General features: G+C 39.7%; 1 protein-coding gene across 20 annotated transcripts in view; it reads left to right on the top strand.

Annotated features, from left to right (window-relative positions):
* MADD (MAP kinase activating death domain) overlaps positions 1-23,813 on the top strand; it is a 72,288-nt gene that overhangs the window by 26,973 nt on the left and 21,502 nt on the right. For 4 of the 20 annotated variants that reach the window (XM_069017257.1, XM_069017253.1, XM_069017251.1 and 1 more), the window contains 14 exons: positions 385-488; positions 1,324-1,517; positions 2,107-2,438; positions 3,065-3,204; positions 4,433-4,534; positions 6,436-6,495; positions 6,955-7,057; positions 8,086-8,272; positions 8,442-8,592; positions 10,969-11,175; positions 15,763-15,816; positions 18,847-18,944; positions 19,298-19,381; positions 22,320-22,478. In XM_069017257.1, coding sequence (XP_068873358.1) covers positions 385-488; positions 1,324-1,517; positions 2,107-2,438; positions 3,065-3,204; positions 4,433-4,534; positions 6,436-6,495; positions 6,955-7,057; positions 8,086-8,272; positions 8,442-8,592; positions 10,969-11,175; positions 15,763-15,816; positions 18,847-18,944; positions 19,298-19,381; positions 22,320-22,478 — 1,975 coding nt within the window. Of the gene's footprint in view, positions 1-381; positions 489-1,323; positions 1,518-2,106; positions 2,439-3,064; positions 3,205-4,432; positions 4,535-6,435; positions 6,496-6,954; positions 7,058-8,085; positions 8,273-8,441; positions 8,593-10,968; positions 11,176-15,762; positions 15,817-18,846; positions 18,945-19,297; positions 19,382-22,319; positions 22,479-23,813 lie in introns of all 20 variants that reach the window. The other 16 variants (XM_069017259.1, XM_069017256.1, XM_069017247.1 and 13 more) reach the window with 8 other exon arrangements.

Below are 23,813 nucleotides of genomic sequence, written 5' to 3'. Positions count from 1 at the left end.
AGCACCAGTGGTCCTAACAGAATGGGATTAATCACTAGTGTAAAAAGGAAATGCTTTGACTTGTGATTCCTGGTTCCCTTGAAGTTGTCCTACATAAACACACACGTTTTGTGAATTAATACACTATTCTCTACTTACTTATGTTTGGCCTCATTAACTTTGCTAAGAGACTTTAAATGTCTTCCCATGACTCCTTATGTACCTGAAAGTTATATTTTTTGCTCTGACCTTTCATGAAGCTGGCTTGTGAAATTTGTTTATAGATACTATAATAAGAGATTTTTAGGAGGTCCATGAAAACAGTGCTGATTCACATCTTTAGTGTCAGAGCCTGCTATTGCTTTGATGCTGCCACTCATCTCTCTCTCTCACCCGTTGTGGCAGTGGCAGTGACAGTGTCGACTATGACGATTCAAGTTCCTCCTACTCCTCCCTTGGTGACTTTGTCAGTGAGATGATGAAATGTGACATTAATGGTGATACCCCAAGTGAGTAACTTTTGCCTTTTATTTTCACGAGGTCCACATATGTTCCCTTTCCCAATTCATCTGAAGCACTTTGGGAAAAAAGCCTCCCTTAAGTCCCTGAATCAGAACAAAATATTGTTTCATTGTGGTCTTGCTCTAAGGTAAAAGTGTGTGGGTAGACCAAAAAAGGGCATTTCTCCTGTTTGTAAACAACTTCCTCCAAAGGACACTGTGAAGAGGAAGAACAGAAATAAGTGCTGCTGAGCAAAACTGGTTCACTGGATCTGGAAACAACCTGCTGCTGCCAGTAAATACTGTGCAATATGGACAGCAGAGTGTGAGCTTTCTCCTGCCCCCACATATTGGTTCTCACTGCTAGCCTTAAAGTATCACTCTGTCCTACTGGAGACAGAAAATGCATTCTCTGTGGCTTATATGGAAGCTGCATAAATACTCACTTTGTTCAGTAAAATAAATCCAGAAGTTCCAAAACATTTCCCATGTCCCAAGGACAAGAGGTAATCGTGAGCGGTAACAAAAGAAACTCTGCTTGGACATAAGGAAAAGAACTTCATGGTTATTATAGTTAAACAGGTTCCCAGGATCACTGTAGAATGTGAAAACTTGAAAACTTTCAGAACTCTGGCACAAAGCCCTGAGCAACCTGCTTTAATTTTGAAGGTACTCCTGCTTTGAGGAGGGAATTGGAATAGATGACTTCCAAAAGCCCTTTACAGCCTAATATTTTATGCAAGTTCATTTTGTTGAGCAGTCCTCATCCTCTTGGGATGTTTAGTTAGGTGGGCAAAAGACTGAGGAAGGCACTGTTGTTTAATGAAAAATGATGTGTTTGCAGGTGTTGACCCCCTGACTCATGCAGCCCTTGGTGATGCTAGTGAAGTGGAATTTGATGATTTTCAAGAATATTCAGGGGATCCCGATGAACAGACCATGGACAGTGAGAACTCCCAAGAGAATAACCAGCCTCGTTCAAGTTCCAGTACTACAGCCAGTAGCAGCCCCAGCACTGTCATCCATGGAGTGAATCATGTGTGTACTGAGATGAGTTCAGCCTCAAGATCAGCGTATTAGGATATAAAGAATGGGAGAATGCACGTGGTTCTTTCTGAGAAGGGCAAAAACTAATAGGACTGTGGCACCATGCACAGATTAAATTGCATGCTCACCCTGGACTTTCTGAGCAAGGTGGAGTTTGCTGGTACCCTCTTATGCTGGGATAGACCATTCCTGTACAAAAACTTCCAGTGCATTGAAAAATGCAGCATTAGGAGAGAGAAATGGTCCAGGTTGGGATTGCAGGAATTGCTTTTACAGAGTCTGGAAAGAGCTGATGTCTTCAGAGGAACAGGGAGTGGGGCGGGGAAACTCATTAATTTGTGGTCTTTTAAGATAAAATGGGAACATGGTAATGGAAAGCCATTATCTTGGGCTAACACCTACTAGTCAGAGCTGTTTTAATAAGGAGTAAGTCCCTAGAAAAATGCACAAATACTGCAGTGTATATAAAATCCTAGTTCAGAGACACAGATAGTGGGGATGTAGTGGGGGCCCTGTAGCAAGCAGCAAGGACTCTGCAGACTTCCCAATTTGAAATAATTGTTCTTGTCCTGCTCTTCAGTTGTATGTCACGCAAACTAGCGAACAGATCAATGATTTGACTGGTCCACAGGAGGCAGCAGACTCAGCAGAAATAGAGGAGAAGTTGGCTGCTGGATTTTCAAACCATCTCTCTTCGTTGCCATTGCAACCAAACTTTCCCAAGATAAGCTTGGATCGTCGTGAGAGTGACATCACAGCTGGCAGCATGAGCTCCTCAGAAGGGGTGGTGAGGAAGCGAGAGTATGACAATCCATACTTTGAACCACAGTATGGTTTTCCTACAGAGGATGAAGATGATGAGCAGGAGGAGAGCTACACCCCAAGATTTAACCAGAATCTCAATGGAAGCAGGTGAGTCCTCCTTGTATTCTGCCCTTCTGTACAGCACTTCTCGGGTTTCTGTCTGCTTCATGCATGCACTCAAATGTCTTTGGCACCTGAGATGTATTGTTGATCACTTTCATTTAATATTGAAATGCTGCCAGCCCTTCTGATTTGAATAAAAACACTTGCTTAGTCCCTCAGTTCCTTACTCTCATGTAAGCAGTAGAACCTATGAGAATTATCAATTCTTGCTAGAACATTCTAGTATATCACCTACTGATTTCTGGAAACAGTTGTGGTAAACATTTGTCTTTTTGGAGAAAGATACTGTAGTGATTGGTGGCATGGTTTTCTTGTTACTCCTTTCAAACCAGAACCCTTTCACCCACAAGTCCACCAATGCCCTTTTGCAGACAGGTTTTCAGCATGCACTGAAAGGCTATAAAAGCCTGAATGTAAAGATGTTTCAGTTCTCTCTTTTTTTTCTTTTCCTTGTTTGTTTGTTTTGGTTTTTTTCTTTCCCAAAAGATGCAGGTAGTGTGGTGAAAACTGATGGGAATGAAACCAACATCAGTCTCCCACAACCATAAAATGTGTTGATTTGGGATGGGAAGGGGGATTGCTAATAACAGTTGTACTTAATTTCTTTGAAGGTCTCAGAAGTTACTCCGGCCAAACAGTTTAAAACTGGCCAGTGATTCTGATGCAGATTCAGATTCCAGGGCCAGCTCCCCAAACTCTACTGTCTCCAACAACAGCAGTGAAGGTTTTGGGGGCATCATGTCTTTTGCAAGTATGTACAATGCATTCATTAAGCTAGTTTTATTTATTATATCAGAGTTCACAGAGAGATGGAATAGAGGGATGGCTAATCAAGAGAATGAGCTGGTCATCAAGTTGTTACCAGATCTCCAGTAGTCATGTTGGCTTACTGACAACTGCTGACAATTACTGCTTTATATATTCTTCTCTAAGAAGGACTTTGGTTTTGTGGTTAGCTCCTTGAGTTGTGTGGCACTTTAGGGCATGGATTAGAAATTCCTTCAGTTTCATTTAAACAAAGCATTGTGCAATTTTATGAAATTGATAAAAAAATCTTACAGTAGTATGCCTTCTCTGCTGCCATGTTGTGTGTTTAGTGTCAAATTCAATTCCTTGACTGCCTACTTTCAATTATATTTTAATAAAAAAAATCCCACGTGTGGAACACTAATCTAGAATTTCTTAATGAGTGACAGAAGACGTGGCCAGTTGAGTCTTGCACTACAGTGAAAAAAAGTGAAAGAAGTTTGTAGCACTGTGGAAAATATATGAAATATTTCTGGTAAAATGACTGTTATTAAAATAAGGCTACAAAGAACCAAAGCAAATTGAAATAATATGCTGACACTTTAAATTAATAACTTGAAGTGTTAATCATCTCCTTTATCTAAATGTGGTGCTTTCAGGCTGTCTGCTGTCTTAAGCAGATGATGATGCATTATTGTATCCTTGAAATCTGTCTGTACCAGGAAGAATGTATGTTTTTTGCTAATAAATGAAAAGCTAATTTTTTTTTTGCTAATAAATTTCAAATCATGGTTCCATGGCAGATTTACAGTGTTTCACAAGACGCAGGTCTCAGTCCTGCATGTTTTGGAGATCCTCTGTCATCCTGTTTTCTAATGTGGCCCAGCCATTCATTTGCTCCCAAAAAGAGGATCAAACTAGAAGGTAGAGCTAAGGTGATGTGGTCTGCTTAAGTGCAGGAAGACGGTTGGATTTTGCCATTATATTTCACACTTGAAGATCCAACATCAATTATTGTGACATGAATGCTAAGACTTATGTTTTTGTACTGTTTAGAATAATCTCATTACAGATGTGGTTGCAATGTATACGAGGTCATGTTATGATTGTGAGACTTTTGGGTAGTAAAGAAGAACTTAATCATTAAGGATCTGAAATAAGATGGTGAATTACAGGATTTTGGTGTGTGCAGTGAGCAGTAGGCATTTAGTTGTTTTTGTCTTCTGTCATAGGCAGCCTGTACAGAAACCACAGCACAAGTTTCAGTCTGTCCAACTTAGCCCTACCAACCAAAGTTGGGAGAGACAAGAATACTCCCTTTCCCAGCCTGAAAGGTAACCATTTTTCCCTTTGTCTTCTACTGCCTTTTCAGTTCTTGTGACTTGGCAGTCTGAGGTCCTACCCCTAACAGGAATCCTGGGAGTGATGCCTTTTGGTCGTTTGGGTAGTACCTGTGTTAGGGAGCAAGACAGTAAATTGTTATGATATTTCTCAGTCTTCTTCCCAACAACTGGACTATGTTGGGATGGGAGAGTGTCCGGTCTAGGCTGAGTTAACAGATAACAAAACAAAAGCAACATTCATAGTGTATTTTGTTCTATTTTTAAGTACTTAGTATAAAGAATGGGAACCAAGAAGTAGGTCCTACTGTTGTACTGCCACTATCTTCATGCTTAGCCTTAGCTAATTTATTAGTGATGATGCTGCACATTAAATGGGGATAATACCAACCTCCCATGGAGACTGCAGATTACGTGAGTTTCAAAAGTGTTTATTGTCTTTTCAGGCTGCTAAATAGAAAATCAAATTACAACCATGCCTCAGTTCTCTTGAGAGTGAAGATCAATCCCTAGCATATGTGCACAGTCTTTTCGTTAGAACATCTCCTGTTTGTCTGCAGTATCATTAGATAACATGTCTGAATGGGCACTAGAGGAATGGCCCTCACACCATGGGCTATTAGACAGCCTGGTCATCCTTGTACTGAATGTAGTATTGGAGGGGTGACTGAGCTTGTGCTGGTGTCTTAGTGTGGAGACCTCTTCAGATGCTGTACTGAGGAGAGGTTTTATTTTGCCTTTTGAGTTACTCTATCTGATTAGAACTTACTGCTTTTGTTTTAATGTGTTGATTTTTTTTTCATTTATTTTTTCCTCCTCATCACTTTTATCGGTAAAGATTACTTTAATCTGGAATTGGGAAGGGATGTGGATGAAGGTTGGTATGATGTTTTGCTGACCTTTGACCTTGTAGAAACAAAGACCAAAAGCTTGATTTTGTGTTTCTGCTTTGGACTTTGTTTTTGAAACAAGTAATCATTCCCTGTGTGTGAAATGAGGAGTAACAGGACTGGTAGAGTGAAAACACTAGCAGAGACTCTGCACAGCTGTTTTTGACAACCTTTTACCAGTTGGTTATGTTTTCATGTCCAGCTGTGCTGGATAAGAAACATGCTTCATGTCAGGGTTGTTTCCATGGGTAAACTTAATGACTGATTCCATGCATTGGAAGAAAACAGTGATGGGGTTTGCCATTCCACATTCATGCTTTGTGCCTCATCTTCTGCACTTGGGTGTTCTTTTCTTGACTATTTTAGTCCTGTAGGGCCTTTAATGTTACTATGCAGATATGAGGATGGGATTTCCATGGAGTAGCTCAGTCTGTTTTATGCATGTGCAAGTGTGTGTGTGTGTGTGTGTGTGTGTTCATTTTTAGATGTGCATGCTGGCTCACTGGGATTCCCACTGGGCACTTCAGTAGTTTTTAGATGTTTTTGTTTCTGTTGTAGAGATACAAAGTTGCTACATTAACTTGTTCTTGTTGAGTGTGTGTTTCTAACTGTAATGGGAAATGATGCCGGGACTCCATTTCATTGCTGCTGTTTAACCACTTGCCATCTTCCTTTTTAATTTTTATTTCATGCACATCCATTGATATTTTTTCCTTGGTGATGCAGATGGTTTTTGTAGTGCCATTCAAATACAATATATGCAATAATGTCCTTGAAGATTCAGTACGCTGGTTCCACAATGCCAAATTTCAAGTCAAGCACTATCTCTTAAGTTATTCTGGCCCTTGTGGTCTTGGGCTTTCAAACATCCTTCCTGCTCTAGTGTCATTTGGGTTTTATTTTGAGGGAGGGCTGGGAAGAAACTGGTAATTGGATTCTTTTGATGCTGGCAGTGGGGAGTGTAGATATTTCAGTACACTACTAATTGTATATTTTGTGTCCCAGTATTTGGGTTAAATACTATAATGGAGATTATTACTGAAGCTGGCCCAGTAAGCAATGAAGGTGGGTTCCCTACAGCATGAGCTGTGCATGATGTAACAATTTCCAGCATTCCCTATGCCTGACTTTGGGCTACCTTTCTCGCTGGGTAACCAGTACCACATGATCTATACTAGTCACCCTCAATGCATTATGCTTTTACATATAGTGACTAATTTGAAGATGGTTCTTGTTGTGGAACTGCATGCAGAGCAGCCAAACTTTTCCTGTCTCTCACCTCCTGCTCCCATTACCATCTTCTCTTTTTCTCTCTGCATTACTCCCATTACTGTTTTCTGCCGATGTGTGATGCTAGAATATGATATATGCTGCTGCTTTTTTGGAGTTTCCATTTTGTTTGAAGTCTGTTACCTGTAATTTGAATAGGTGTGTTAGCCCACTTTAGCGGTGCTTGTTACTGTCCTGGGATCAGATTGTTTTCCTCCCACCCTTTCTTCTCATTCTGTTTCCTTTCCTCTTCAGGAAACAGACGGGCCCTTGTTGATCAGAAGTCTTCAGTCATAAAGCACAGCCCAACAGTGAAAAGAGAATCTCCATCACCTCAGGGACGAACTAGCAATTCCAGGTAATATTTTTTTTCCTGCTTTTCAAGTGTACAGTGTAGTTAGAGTGGCCTCATACTTGGCCAATGATTTCTCAGAAGTCTAGCTGTTGAAAACCAAATAGTACTTTTCTGTTGCCCTAGACCTGGACATATTATTTCTGAGAAGATTTGGTATAGTGGTCTTACAGTTAATAGTGCACATGCTTATTTTTCTGTGCTCCAAAATGTATCCTCCTTCTGTCTGAGATCCAAAATGTTCTAGGTTTCTACTTAAACTCAGCAGTTATTCTTCATAATTGAGTGTTCTAGACAAGGTGATCTAGCCCAGCGGAGTTTTAGTGCACCACGCAGGGGGATCAGCTGAGCACAGTGAAGCAGTTTGATTCCATAAGTTCATGTGAAATGCTTTGCTCAAGCTTGAGAAGGACTCAGAATAGTGCAAGTAAACACCATCTGACCTGTGCCTGTGCTTTCTTCTCCCTTTCTTACGGAGCAGTCATGGGTAGAGTGAATTTACTTTGATCTGCTGGGTTTGGGAGACAAGTAAGAAAAATAACTGCAGTTTAGACTGGGGAATGCAGCAGTTTGCACAGGAGTTTCCTTCTTTTTACCTTTCCCACTATGGGAAAAGAAGCTGAGCAAACATGTGCCACACAAAACATGTGCCAAGGCTGCTGCAGTAATGCTTCAGTAGTGCTGCCCTTCCTCTTTCAAAGAAAGCCTACAGCTCAGACGTGGGGGCTGTGGAAGAAGGATTCCTGTGGATTCTGAGGAGTGCTGTGAGAGTGAAGGATAGAGTGGTAGCTAGAGGAAAGTCTGATTGTGGCTTATTATAGGAAATAAAGGACCAAATAAAATATTTGATACTACACCTATGGAACAGAGCTTGAGCTGTGTGCAGTTACATTAGCAGCAGGCAGAGCTAGATGTCAGCTACTGTTGATAGGAAAGGTACTTCTGTGTGTGCCCTGGCCACAGCTCTCTTCCCATGCACGCCAAAGTAAGCAGAGGGTGACTAACTTTTGCTTGCTTTCTCTTAAATGTATCAGTGAGAACCAGCAGTTCCTGAAGGAGGTGGTACACAATGTTCTTGATGGGCAAGGTGTTGGCTGGCTGAACATGAAGAGAGTCCGACGTCTGCTGGAGAGTGAGCAGCTCCGTGTCTTTGTACTGAGCAAGCTGAATCGCACGATCCAGTCAGAGGAGGATGCTCGACAGGATGTCATACAGGACGTGGTCAGTGCTGAACTCAGCAGGGTCCTCACACTGAGTGTCTGCTGAGGCTCGGTTCATGAGAAGTTTTTGTCAATTGTGAGAAGCTGATGTTACAGCAGTTTTGGAATTTATGTTCTTGAATTACTTTCTCACTTCTGAAATAGCAGCACTAATGGAGATTTCATTGTAGGAGATCAGCCGCAAGGTTTATAAAGGCATGCTGGACCTGCTGAAGTGCACTGTGTTAAGCCTGGAGCAGTCATATGCAAATGCTGGCCTGGGAGGCATGGCCAGTGTTTTTGGCCTGCTAGAGATAGCACATACTCACTACTACAATAAAGGTAAGGAAAGTGTTCATGAGAATACTGTGTTTATGAACCAAGTAAGACTGGGGAGGTAGCTGTTTTTGTGCCTTCTATTTTGGGGGTTTTCCAACACTTTCAAAATGGTGAGAATTGTACCATTGTTACTGAAGCCTTATAAAGCTTGAAGCTTAAAGCTTTAAAGCAAAATAATGGCCATACTAATATTTAATTGAAAATGGAAATTGTGGAGTGAGATACAAAACCTGTCACTTTTACAGCTGAAGTGGAAGTTCTCGGAGTGGGAACCTTCAGCTAAACTGCCCCAACCACAGTCTTGGAAAGTTGTTGCAGGCAACCTCAATAGGGAGGGAGATATTTGTAATGTGGAACCATACGAGACTTACATCTCACCAGCCATGTTGCACTACATAGTTATTCTCATACAACTAAATATTCCTCGGGAAGAAAGTTTGAAAATACCTCTCTGTTTTTCAGCTGTTTATTAAGAATCTGATTCTGAATGCAAAATAAGAAAATGCATTCTAAGGAAAAAAGCAAAAGGTGGCAAAAAGCTAAATCTCTGCTTAGTATCTGACTTTGCTGTAATCTCAAATGATGAAAAGTTACTTATTTCATTGTAGCAGCAGTGTAGCATCTGCTAAACTCTTTATAATTGGTGTTCTGGGTCTTGCATCAGGAATTTTTTTGTTAGTTGGTTTAGATATGCCCCATGTTCATTTCCAGTCATTGTTAGAATGCTGAGGAAGGTAAGGAAGGCTGTGCTAGTGGAACAGTCCTGAATGTGGGGGATAGGCTGATCTTGGTAATTACAAGCATTTTAGTCTGACACTGATTCTAAGGAAAATTGGAGTGGCTGATGTAAAACTCAGTGGTTTTAGAGTGAAGATCAAATGGCATAATTTGATGGTCAGTAGAGTTTACCCAGTAAACTAACTGTGGTCATGACAGACAAAATTTGGTGCAAACTTTTAAAGACTCTTCTCATTATTGCACAACATCTTAATTTGTAGTCAAATTTTAGCAGTTCAGTATGTTTTACTTTTTTTCAATTGGTTGAAATTAAGAGTTATTTCTAGAAATGTTTCATAGAGATTAGTGCTTTTCTTGATGTTATTTAACATATAGTAATAAACTAGTAATCCTGCAGGACACGATGGATATAGCTTATTTGTCTAGAGTAAGCTTAATTTAATAAAGCATGGTTGTGATTAATTTATTATAATATATTCAAACTAAGAACTTGTGTTTAGGAACAAGGATAGTTGGCAATAATAGTAGGATTGGGAAATATATCCTAGGAAGCAGTCTCTCTGAAAATGGCAGCTGTATGTGAACTTCCCACTGTTTACTGCATCTGTAAAAACTAGGAAGGGGGGGAATGTGTAAATCTGTGAATATACATTTGGAATGCAGCTACTCTATAGTGTTTTGATATATCAGTAACAAGACCCACAGCTGAGGTAGTGCTCCCAGTTCTGATCATCACATCTTGCAAAATTGAATTTTCTGAAAAGATCTACAAGGTATTGGGAAAACACTTTTCCTCTGAAGGATGGAAGTGTTCAGTCTGTTGAGTGTTAGGTGTTGATTCTTTTCAATTATTATCTAAATAGAAAGGTGTTACTGATAGCAGAATCTTAAATCCACTGAACAAAGGTATCACAAGATCTAGTGGTATGACAGATTTAGATAATAGGATATAAAGTTTTGACTATTAGATTCATCAGGTATTGGAATAGTTTGTGCAGGAGGCTCTTTATGGAAAAGCTGGTTTTAATTATTCTGTTCTGAAGGTTTTGCTGTAATTCAAACTGTGGGGTTTGATACAGAGAAATAATCCAAACTGCCTTTAGAGACATATGGTTATAGGAAGTCTCAAAGATTGATGGAAGAGGTATAGCCGATTGGTATTTTTGGTTTTTTTTTCCCTAACTGAAGTTTCATTTAGTGGTGTTACCCATGAAAATGATTGTATTTGTCATCTTTGCAGTGTGAGAAGAACTTAATTATCCTCTATAAATTATATTCTTGGTAGTTTAGGCAGAGTTGTTTAATTCTTCACAATTCGGCAGAGGAGATTCTACAGTTCCTGTGTCAGAGAACATTCCTAGGTTTCAAATATACAGGAATGAGATACTTGAGTATCCCTAAAATAGCACTCTGGCTTTCTCCTCTATTGGTTTCCACCAGTGTACCAGACTATCAGCAAGCCACGTTGACCTATGGGAACAAATGTGGCGCTGAGCTGTTTCAGTGCCAGGCTTAATGATTTAGGTGAGACCATCTGTCTCATCTTTCTTCTCCTGCTTTCATTTCCTTTTTCTTTATGTTTCTTTCTATTTATTTATTTATTTATTTATTTTTTCTCAACAATGTTCTTTTTATTTAAAGAACCGGAAAAGAGAAAACGAAGTCCAACAGATGGATCTGTCACTCCAGTTGGCAAAGATCCTGCATCATCCCCAAGAGTGGAGCCAAAACCTGCAATGCAGCTGCCGGTACCTCAGCTAATGCCAAAGCCACCAAGCCCTGCGGGCAGAGGGCCAAGGGAGTTTGACACAAGAAGTCTAAAGGAAGAAAACTTTATTGCTTCCATTGGTGTGTATTGAGGTGCATGTGAAGTGCAGGGGAGACTTCTGTTTTGGTGTTAGGTTCTATTTGCATTCTCTCCATTTTAACACACTACATTGCTACTGTAACATGCTTCATTTACACCTTGGATCACAAGGAACAATCATGTGTGTTTTCACTCTACTCTCGGATAAACTATCCACCGCAATTTTCTCCCAGAAGCTGTCTAATCTTAATTGTTTCTATATTTCATTACACCTTAAACAGCCTGATTTTTTGCTCTGTGATTGCTGTTTTCAAGCAACAGGAAATGGCAAAAGAGAAACAGGGACAGCAGGACTTCAGAAAGGGCAGCTGTGGAAGGGAAACATGAAGTGAAGGTTTTGTGTCATTGCTGGCTACCTGTGAATTATGTAGATCATATCCTGATATAAGTGGGATCCAAAATCTGCTGTTTGTTAACAACAAAATTTACAAAAAGATTTTAGTTACAGTGTTACAATTTCAGTGAGCAGGACTGATGGATTTTCCTTCTATGCAATAGCAAATAGAATGTGTGTTCTTCTAAACAGCATCTGCTAGGCTGGTCACTGGAGATTTTTCTGTCTTACTCTTAGCTTTTCCCTATGTCTTGGGAAAAAGTTTGAGGTAGGGTTTTCAGAACTGTTTTATTTAAAAATGGCTTTACAGATTTTTTTAGTGGAGGAGAAAGAAAAACAATTGTTTTGGTTGAATCCAGTGGGCTGTGGGTTGTAAACACGAGAACATGTAAACATGTACCATCAGCATACGAGAAATTTTTTGTCAACTGCAAAAATATGTCATGTTAAATTATAGACATTGCTTCTTACAGCCTATGTAAAATACCATTTTACTAGAATTGCTGTATGAAAGATTAATCTTCTGGAAGTGTGGTGCTGTGAGGATATATGTGTAGTTTGTGGCATACGACACGGGAATGTGTGTGTTGAACAGTTAAGTGGCAGGACTGCAGACATTCATTCCTATACGCACATAATAACTGCAGGCTGGGTGCTGTCCAGTCCTGAACTGATACTGAACCCCTCTGACTTGATTTGCTTTCTTGTTTAAAGAGGTGATCTATGGAGGCAGGTGCTCAGAAACTAGTCTTGCACTCTATTTGAAAAGCTGTCGGGAAGCTGAAAGAGTTGCAGTTTCAGATTTCCAGCATTTCAGTTAGTTGTTTGGTTTGCTCTGGCTACTTCATTACTTTTCTCTAGAGGAGAAAAAGGAAAGCATACTTCTGGCACAACTAAGAATAAACCAGGCTCTAGGACAGTGTTCTTTTAAAGAATGAAGAGAGATCTTTTGATGAGATTGATAAGACTGCTTCTTTCCCTTAGATGAGAGTAAAGCCTCATAGAAAAATCATAGAGATCAGACAGTTCCTGTTTGTGAGGCATCATAAGAAGTGCTTTTCAAAAGAAATGCTATGTAATATGCCGTGTTAACTACTGTTGCCAGAATATTAGCCTTAAACAATTCACATTCTTCAAGGACAGGCAAAGGTACATTCTTATTGGTGATTCTGAGGCTGTGATGGTTTCCACTTGTCTTTTATGGAGCTAAATTACAAGAAGGATATAGTCTTACCAAAGCTGACTGAAGTTCAAAAGACTTGAATGTTTTCCTGAAGCCTTTTTTTCTAACTGCTTTTGTCTTTCACCACAAACCATGAAATGGTATGCAAGTCACTCTTCAGGAAATTGCTGTAAAAACGTTGTAGTCTCCATGTTTATCTGACTCGTGATTTTGAAGTAAAGGGTGTTTCTCTTGTGTTGCAGGAAGATAATTTAAAGCTCCTTGGTTATTATACTTCCTTTATGTTCTGTCATGGAAAATTCAAAATAAGACAACTTTGAATATACAGGACTGGAGTTAGTCATGTCTTAGCTGAAATTCCTGCTGTAGTGAAATGCAGATATTCTCATTCAAACTAATTTATTTAGGGAAGAGCATTTGGTAAACATCTACATGTTGCTGAAATAACAAAGTATTTGTAAGTAGTTCCATTTAAACATGAGAAAAAAATGTTTTTGTGTGAAGATGATCCAACACTGGAACAGTTTACCTGGAAAGGTAGTGGATTCTCCATATGTGGAGATAGAGAATACCTGACTGGACATGGTCCTGTGGCAGGCAGCTTTAGTCAACCCTGCTTTGAGCAGGGAGGCTGGACTAGATGATGTCCACAGGTCCCTTTGAACTTCAGCAGTTCCTTGATTCTGTGAAGTTTGGAAGGTACTTATAGCCTCAGGTTGCAGATATGTAAATAAAACTTTGAATTAATCTCTTGGTATTGTATAGATGGAATACAAATTGGACTGCTAACCTTTTGACCTAGATACAGGAGGAAATACTAGTATGAGAAATCTTCAGAAGGATGGAGTAAAATAATGTACAGCTCTGTTTGCAGTAGTCATATGTAAAGTGTATGTTAGTGTGGTGGTTAAACTGCATCTCAGATCTAGAGCTGTGGTAGCTGAATCTGTGCAGTTTTTTTGTACTGTAGGAACAATGGCCATGAGGTTCACAGGGTTTCCTCTTTCTGAGGTGAAGTGGAATGGATTTTTACCAACTGAGCTTTGATCTTAACTGTGGTTTGATACCTAATTCCTAGCTAGAAAATTAAAATTGTGAAGATGATGCTTCTCATACTCACCATCTGCTTACTTCTGGGGATCTTGTCTTCCGGGGTTCATGGTCATCACCTGTAGTATTGGTCTTTTTGAAAGGACACTGGTGGCTTTTAAGTTGATAGTTAATAGTTTCCCCCTTTATGTTAGTGATAAGTGAGTTTATTGAAGTTTTATTTTTCTTCTTTGACTAAGTAGGTGAGAGTAAAATCTAGTCTGTTTTTAATGTGCTAGGATATACTCTACACTAAATTCACAGACAAGTCAGCTAAAAGTAATTTAATGGCAGGTGTTGCAGCTTTCAGACTGGTGATTTTTAAAGTAAACCCATATAGACTGGGCACGGAAGAGGCCAGATGTTTTCAAAGCCCTTTAACAAACAAATTCAGTCCATCTTAGAGATTGTTATCTGTGTCAGTGTGTGCTCAGCTTGATAAGCCTGTAGGATGCTGTTTGGATCCCTAAGCAATTTTATCCTATCCATCTGTCTGTTTTTGAAAGTTGAAGGAACATCCATCAATCATGAAGCAGATGTAGAAATTGGTAGGCTAGAAGCCATCTTTCTAGCTTTTTCTACCTTGTTGCATTTGTCTCACTCCTGATGTCTTTTTTGATAATACTTGGGAGCCTTCCTCCACAGTTGTAACACTATCCTTTTAATTGGTTTTTTTTTCAGTGGACATTTTGCTCAATAGAACTTTTTTAGAGCCTGTCTTGCCCTTATTTCTGCTATTTGCAGGGTGGAATGGGTTTCTGACACACTTAAGTGACCTTTTAGGTGCTCAGGAAGTTTTCTTGAAGAGCAGTAAAAGAACATTTTACTTCTTTTTCCTTCCCTTTGCCACTTTTCTAAGAGGATCTTCCTCTGTAGTGTCCCCAGCTTTGATGGTGCTAGTGAGAGAGGACAGTGCCTAACATTTAGAGTCCGCTCAGTGTGGCAGCTTGTAATGTTTCCTTTGGCCAACAGGCCAGCACCTGGAATGAGCTGATGTTTCTGAGCAGAATAGGTGGCTGCATTTCAGAGGGTTGAGCAATGTGAGTAATAGAAAAGTGCATGGGCTTCATCACTGTTTGTCCCAGAGCTAAGTTTCAAATACAGTTTTAAGAAAACTTCTGACCGTTTTGCTGTTCTGTGCATTGTATGTCCTCCTATGGAATTCTTCGACTTGATTAGAGTGCTGTGACTTTGAGTTTTGGAAGTTGGGGTTAAGCATGTCTGATATCTTGTTCATTTTAGTTCTTTGCCATTTTCCATTCTTTATACCCTGATAGGAGCAAGTGGATGCAGAGGAGTTCAGCTCTTTGCATAAAGGACAGGTTCATAGGCAGAGCCAAGCATTTACTGGCAATGTTGTCAGGTCAAAAATAACTTGTAAACTTTGTGAAAATCTGTAAGATATGATATTGGTTAAATGTTGTGTTAACCTACACTTTAATATTTTTGGAATTGCTGCTGCTGTTTTTGTGTCTTTCTCCTTTCAGTGATATAAGCTAGAGACATTAAAATGTTTCTATTAATTAGAGCTTCTGTGATGCCTACATTTTAGAGGAATTAATAACTGACAGTCTTAAATCCTTTCTTAGAAAAGGCAATCAATTATTTGTTCTTAAGAGCTGTTTTTCCTTAGTTGATTCACTGCTGTCAAAGTGTGGCCCGAGGAAGGGAGGGGGGATGCACCACCACAGCTGCACGAAGTCATCTCTAATGTTTGAATTCTGTTACTAAGAGATGATGCAGTGCTCAATACCTAACACTGGTTTCTTTTAAAATGGTGTTAATTAACCCTTCACTCAGTAGTTGTCATAAAATTCTGCTTTTTTTTCTTTTTTTCTTTTTTTTTTTTTTTTTGAGGTGAAGGGGTGGGGTTTTTGTTTGAAATTTTTTCCCCATTTTCACCTGTCTGACCAGCTGCTGACTCTTTCTCTTTCTCTCCTGCTTTCAATGCATCTTGGGTAGAATTGTGGAACAAGCACCAGGAAGTGAAAAAGCAAAAATCTTTGGAAAAAACGAGTAAGGAAATTAAAAAGAATGTAGAAACTGATTCCTCCAGCCTCCCCATAACTGCCAACTCCCCAGGTGCAGGGTGAGCTTGCATCTATGGCACACAGATTTTATACTCACAAGAAAAAAATCTATCAAGAAAGTCTCCATTAAAGAGACCAAACAGATGTTTGCCCTGAGGAAATTGTGTTCAAATGTCTCTTCTTTTTTTTTTTTTCCCCCCCTTTCTTTTTTTTCTTCCCTGAATGTTGCCTTCAAAGAAGGGGAAGCAGGTGTTCTGCATCCTCACCAATCAGATAAATATGTAAGACTTTTAAGATACTCCATCTCCTTCCTTAAAAGTTAAAACTTGTTTAACAACTTGTTGACATGGATATACTGATTGATTAAATGTTACCGGAATGAAGAATTCCTATTTCTTCAAGCCGTGGGATGGCGAGTTTTGTTACCTGGCATCAACCATGAGCAGTCAATCTGCAACAAGAATACTTCTGAGGGGGAGAGAGAAGGTGTATGTGAAGAATTGTATTTAGTGATGGCTGCTAGAAAATAGGCTCATAATAAGGAATCAACCTGATTTTGTTTTTTATACCCCTTGGTAAAGAAGGAGTGAAATAGTTTGAGGCTGTTGCAGAGTCTAAATAATAGTCTAAATCTACACGAATCTGAACATCTATTGAAATATAATAATGAACAAAATACTGAATATAGATAATCTGCAGGTGCAGTACCAGGCTTTGCTCTTTTGGTTGTCACTGTTGTAAATAGGGACATATGACATAAGGACAACAGCCAGTTTATAACAACCGTGTTGTGGTAGGTGTTTCTTAACCATAAGCGTAGTTTGTACTTTGCAGAGCTGATGCTATTTTACAGACTGGAGTTCGGGAAGGATTAATAGCTGAGATGAATGAGTGAAAAATCCTGACATTCTGACTAGGCCTGGATTTGCATACACTAGTTTTAGGCACCTCAGTTAAATACTTCTGTTAAGTACTTGTGTTAGCATCTGGAGTTAGTTCAGAGAGAATGGGGCGAACGGGGCACCTCTGCAGTACAGCTTACTGTATTTAAGTTGTGAATTGCTATCTGCTGAGGTAGGAGTGTGCAAGACAGACACATAGCACATGCACACACCTGCTCTCCCCAGCTGAGCCTTTCAAGTAGGTGCCTACATTGAGAGGGTTGATTTGAGGTTTTAGTGTTCCATGTGTATTAGACATATGACTCCATAAAGAAGGGAAAGGGAGGTTTGTAAGTGCCTGTAAATTGACAGTGACAACAATGTAATTGTGGCTGTTGTGCTCCTTAAACTCTGTTACAGCCCTCAAATATCTGAACTGCTTCAGTCAATTTCAATTCCAATCCCTTTAAAAGTCAAACTGTCAGAAATATACCTGAATTATGTGTTGTGACAGGAAACTCCTAAATTGCTTAAAACACCCAGCTGAAATTTAGTGTTATTGCTGTAGTAATGAGATATTAAACTTTTTGCTGTATCAGAACTAGAAATGATGACCACTTGGATGAATGGAAATAGACTTCTAGAAGTGAGCAATGTGTATTTCAGTGGAAAACAATATTCCAAATTCTTAGAAAAGATATTTTTAGTTATTTTTCTTCATAAATTTTGTTTATGCTTTCTCTTTCTTAGAGTCTTTGAGGATTTGATTTACAGTAACTAAGGCATTTGGATCTAGAGACACAATACTATAACAAATGAAGAATACTTTCTGTAAAGACTTCACAGGAAGAATTGGTGGTTGAGTAGTAAGCTAGTATGGTCTGCACAGCCCCCTTATGGCTTTGCTATTCATGAGTTTACATATCATCTCAAACTCACTCCCACAAATCTTTGTATATTATCCTTCTCTCTCTCCTCCCTTCCCTTTTTCTTTCCTTTTCACTGTCTTATCCTCTCTAATATTACATATAATACAAACATGTTCATAATTCCCAGGTTGTTGCGATCAGTGGTTATAGAGATAGTGGCATTGTTTGCTTAGAGATACTGGATATAGTCATGGGTATATAATACAAATATTCCAGCAGCTGATCATGTCTTCCTGTTACTGAATAGTTGGCAGATATGGATATGGCAGAAGTGTTGCATTCAGTCTCTTCCCCTTTCTGAGAGTATTAACATTCTGTGTACAGCCTATAACACATTCTTTTCTTGCATTGTTATTTACTTCATTCAGTGCTTATCCAGATTTCTTTTCAGGCTCTATCTCTCCATCATTCCCTTTCCTTCTGCCATCCCATCTGAGGACAATAGATGATAGGATTCTAGAAGTGCATGGGAAATTGAACATAACGTTCTTTCCTTTTTTTGTTTTCTGGATCGTTGGGTTAATGAATGCATGACTTAAAAGCTTGCTGATTCCCTCTCTCTCTCCTGACCTATGTGATTGCCAACTCTGGAGAGCCATTTGTTAGTGTAATTGAGGAGTGTTGTGAAGCACAGTATCATACAAGCTTAGTCCTTGAAAATCTTACTGGTTAACACCGGTTGCCACTGTTATTTTCTTGTCATGTGTTGCCTGATTTTTGCCTAGATAGTTGCCGTGGGCAACCAAAAAACTCAGTCCAGGACTTTGAGCAATTTAGCTGTTCAAAAAAAATATTCTGACTTTTAAGTAAATAGGTATCCTTTTTTTTTACCAAGAATTAAAGGAAGTGGCTTCCTAGAGTTGAATGGCAACTGCTCTGCATGTGTTATTGTAACTGGAAGCTACTTGACTGTTGTCTGTCCTCTTATCTCTCTTAAATGGCTAAGAAAGGTACTGTTTAATTAGAGTCACTCTCAGATGTCATCGGAGTATTTGAAATTCAAACTAATGTTTGAAGACTAGCAGATGTGTTCTGCTGGTCTTGTTGTTTTCAGTACCAAGGAATAATAAAAAGCACATTAAAAATCAAAGAAATGAGAAGGCAAATCTGTTTTGTTGGTACTGTTTCTGCTTCCAGTCTGTCATCTGCTTTCTGCTATGCTGTTTTTTCTTGGCACAGTAATTACTTACTTTTTCCTTTGTTCAGGACCCGAAAATGTGAAACAATTTGATTTGGGAGAAACAGATGAGAAGAAATCCCAAATCAGTGCAGACAGCGGCCTCAGTTTGGCCTCAGGTTCTCAGGTCAGTGGCTTGTATCCTTGCTTTATTTATGCCGTAAGACACAAGATTCTTCTATTCACTACTTAATTATGGGAAGACTTCTAGGGTTTGAGTATTCTTGAGAGGCTCATTTGCTAAAATTTCTTTGCCCTTTTCTCTAGGAGATTGATCTTTGTTAACTTAGTTACAGGACACCATGGTCTTTTTGACACTCAGACAGTAGTTTCTATTTGTAGTTTCTATTTGATTGGCTAAATAAACTAAGGAAGCATAAGGCATGTGATTCAAGAGCCCAGAAGAATGGGAAGTCATGTTCTCTCCTTATGGTAAAAACTAATGCGACTCTTCTTGTCCTTGATACGTTTTGATTGCAGAAGAGTGATTTTGACTCTATTCCCAGCGGAGGGCCAACAGTTATGGTCCGAAGTACAAGCCAGGACTCTGAAGTCAGCACTGTGGTAGGATATGCCCAGAGTGAAATCTGGATGTGACTGACTGCTTGTTAAAGTGGGGAAGGGCATTTCGTGCCTACATTTTGTGTGGTGTGGCAGCACAGTGTCACGCATGCATAATGTGTGTCTGTGAGTTCTCTCTCCAGAGCCTCTGAGTGGATAGCAAGCATGTGTGTCTGACAGAACATATATAGTGCTTTCTTTATTAGCAGATTGCAGCCTTCATACATGGTGCTGGTTGCTATTACCTATTCCTACATATTGGTGTATTTATGGAACTGGTGGATTGCAACAATTCTATAAATGTGTCTTAGTTGTGTATAAACCATCTGTAAAAAATAGGAGTTTAAAAAGGTAACCTGAGAGCAAAAAAGGCAGATTGTTTGCGGCATTAAAAATAAGAATAAATTCTCTGATGTATTACCTTAAAACACTTGAATTATATCAAAATATATCTGCTTGCTTTCTTTCGATCAACTGTACGGCCTAGAGGGAAAATGTAGCAGGAATGCATTTAACAAAAAAGAATGAACCTTTCCCTACCAGATTATATGATATTGCATATTCCAGGGATAAAAACCTAAGGAACTTTTCTTTTGTTGTTGTTGTTTGTTTTTCTTCTCTCTATACTGCTGCATGCCTGTGAATATCTGGCTTTCCATGATCTTTTATCAGCCTTTAACAAGAGTAATACTATGATTGTCTTTCTCTAAAGAATAAAAAATTATGTTCTCTGAGACACTGCCACAGATAGAAGAGGGGTATAGAAGAGCTGGTTGATATTCAAATATGTCCTCTTCCAAGCTCAAAAAAGGTCTATCCCAACAAGTAAGAAATCAAGCAAAGGCAGCAGGAGGCCTGCATGGATGAGCAAAGAACTTCTACTGAACTCTGACATAAAAAAGAAGTATACAAGAGGTTGAAGCAGGGACAGGTGACACAGGAGGAGTATGCATTTTTTGCCTCCCCTTGCAGGGACAGGATTAGGAAAGCCAATAGGAACCTGGAGTTGAATCTAGCAAAGAATGTGAATGGAAACAAGAAAAAGTACGTAAGCAACAAGAGGAAGGACTAGGGAAAATGTAGGCCTGCTGCTGAACTGGGCAGGGGTACTGGTGATGGATGGAAAAGACTGAGGCACTTGGGGCATTCTGTGCCTCAGGTTTTTACCATTAAAACAGGCCTTCAGGAAGCCCAGGCCTCTGAGAGCAGAGGAAGAGTGGAATGAGAAAGATTTGCCCTTGGTGGAGGATGACCAGATCAGGGAGCACTTCAACAAAGTAATTGTGGTTTCTGAGGTGTTGCAGCTACAAGTGCTGAGACAACTGGCTGATGCCACTGCAATGCCACTCTTGGCTGTCTCTGAACAGTCATGTTGAATGTCCTCAAGACTGGAAGACAGGAAATACTACTCTTACCTTCAAGAATAAAGGTCTAGAGAACTACAGGCTGGCCAAACTCACCTCCGTCCTTGGGAAAGGTGATGGAGAAAGCCTTCCTGGAAACATTTCCAAACACATGAAGGACAAGAAGTTGGCTGGGACTAGTCATAATGGATTTATAAAGGAGCAGGCATGCTTAACCAACCTGATAGCCTTGCACAATGAGATGACTGGCTTGGTGGATGAGGGGAGAACAGCACATGTTGTGTATCTCAGCTTTGATAAAGCTTTTGACATTGTCTCCTCTATCATAGATGAACTGACAAAGTGAGGGTTAGATAGACAGTGGGTGGACTGAAAGCTGGCTGAACGACAGGGCCCAGAGGATTGTGAGAGGTGGCACTGAGTCTGGCTAGAGACACGTTGCCAGTGGTGTACCCTTGGGGTCAGTATTGGGGTCAATACTGTTCAGCATCTTCACTCATGATCTGGATGATGGCAAGTTTGCAAATGACACAAAACTGGGAGGAATGACTGGCACACCAGATGGTTGTGCCCCCGTTCAGAGGGCCTCAACAGGCTGGAGAACTGGGCAGAGAGGAATCTGTGTAGTTCAGCCAGGGGAAAATACCAAGTGCTACTTATGAGGGGGAATAACTCCAAGCACCAGTACATACTGGGGGCCAGTGGCTGGAATACAACTATGTTGGGAAGGACTCTGTGATCCTGGTGGACAAGAACCTGACTGTGAGCCAATAGTGCACCCTCATGGCAGAAAAGGCCAGTGGTATTCTGGGCTATATTAGGAAGAGCCTTGTCTGCAGGTCAACGGGGGTGATCCTTCTGCTTTACTGGTGAGGCTGCAATAGAGTATTAGGTCTAGTTCTGGATCCCCTAGTACAAGGAGGATAAGGACTTCCTGGAGTGAGTCCAGCTCAGGGACACAAAGATGATTAAAGGGAGCAACTTTCATAAGAAGAGAGGCTGAGAGAGCTGTGACTCTTCAATCTGGAGAAGACTCAGGGGGCATCTAATCAATGAGTGTAAACGTCTGATGGGAGTGAATGGAGGCAAGGGAGCCAGGCTCTTCTCAGTAGTACCCATTGGCAGACACGAGGCAGTCAACACAAAAATTAAAGCACAGGAAATTCCATCAGAACACAAGAACACAAGAAAACACTTTCTTATATTGAGAGTGGTCGAACACTGGAGCAGTGTGCTCAGAGAGGTTGAGTTCTCCATTTGTGGAAATTAAAAGAACCTAACAAGACATGGTCTTCAGGAGCATACTCTAGCTGGCCCTGCTTGAGCAGGGGGCCTGCCTATAGATGATCTTAGCAGATACATTTCAGCTGAAGCAGTTCTGTGAGTTTTCTGAAGGGCTTTTTGAGTGTCTCTTAATGTCTTACTGCAGAGTAGGATTTCATGAAAAGATAATGACGAAGAAAAGGCAAATGTGGCCTTCAGTTGTACTGCTTGTTTTGTGCCTTAAGAAACATTTTACAACTTTTCTACCCAGTGTCTTTGTCTGTTGAAGGTAATTGCTTTATTTTTCTCCACAGGTTAGTAACAGTTCTGGAGAGACGTTGGGAGCAGACAGTGACTTGAGTAGCAATGCTGGGGATGGCCCAAGTGTGGAAAATGGTGGCAATTTAGCAGGATCCAGAGGCACTGTGTCAGACAGTGAAATTGAGACAAACTCTGCTACTAGCTCTATCTTTGTAAGAGCATTGCAGACTTCCCTTTATTTTTTAATAAATCTTGTGCAGTAATATTTCAATGTGTGTGCATGTATGGAAGAGGATCTCTGATTCAGTTCTAAGGGTTAATCAGCAATGACTTATATATTAAAATGTCAATGATGTAATTTTGTCTGGATCCACAAACCTTTCTTCATTTCCTGTGCAATAAATGGTTTTTCGAAAGTAGTAGATTCACGTCTTGCACCACCTTAGAGACTCTAGTAATATTTGATATTATTTCAGTTATTTCTCTCAACCGGATGGACATTTAATTACCTTCCAGAGGCAACACAACATTGATGGGCATTGTTCATCCTTAACTAAAAGGAAAATTCCCTGTTTCTTAGGAGCAGTTGTTTCATAGAGGAAAGGAGTGATCCATTTTAGTTTTAGCAGCTGTTCTGTTTCTTTAGAATATTACTATTATTATTTTTTTAGAATATAGTCCTATTTGAAGTGTAATCATAACTTGTAAATATATTTGCCTAGTTGGAAGATCTGTATGTAGTAAAATCCAAATGATTTGTGAACACTTCATTTTGTAAAGTCCTTGATTATTGTGAGTAACCTCTAACATACATCTCACCAAGAAAATAATGATACACTTGATTTGGCTAAATCACACTCTCAGCGGAATAAGAAAACAACTTGCAGTGCCTTGAGATTGGTCTCACTGTGTTCATTATTTTATAATCCTGATAAGATTGTAAAAGCCTTTACAGGGCTTCTACTTCTAATGTTAAGAAACAAACAAAACCATTGTGTTTCGTGGCAGATTTCTACAAAAAGTGTGAAAGCGATTTAACCATGTCTGCTTACTTGGTTGCAAGAGGATGTCCTCTCAGTTACTGAAGAGTCAGACTTTTTTTTTAACTTTTACTTTTCTGCATTTTTCTACTAAACTAGATAGAATAGAACTAAACAGAAACAAAATAGAATTCTAAGAACCCTTGCAAGAGATTTAGAGCAAAGATGATGGGTGTATATGATGTGCAATGAATTCAAGCATCTCACCATAGTTTACCTGGGGGTAGAGAAATAAATTGGCCAGCTTTGTTGTCACAGTTCCTGCTGGCTGGTAATCCCAACTCTGTCTCTTCAGGCAAGATGATATGTAATCTTTTGCTTAGTGTCATACCTTTTTGAATACATGAGCATGAATTATACGGGAGGACAGAAAAGGTTTAACAGTTCTTTCCTTTCGTCTGGGGCTTGCATTTTTTGTTTTGCCTCAGTTTTCCTTCAGGGAAGCACTGCGCCTCCTCTGTGTTTTGATTTCTCTATTTGTCTCTCTTTGATTTTTCTTTGTCTGAC

The sequence above is a fragment of the Aphelocoma coerulescens genome, chromosome 5 (genome assembly GCF_041296385.1).
Source record: "Aphelocoma coerulescens isolate FSJ_1873_10779 chromosome 5, UR_Acoe_1.0, whole genome shotgun sequence".
Lineage (NCBI taxonomy): Eukaryota > Metazoa > Chordata > Aves > Passeriformes > Corvidae > Aphelocoma > Aphelocoma coerulescens.
The sequence above is the reverse complement of the archived record's forward strand: the minus strand, read 5'-3'. Positions and strand labels throughout refer to the sequence as shown.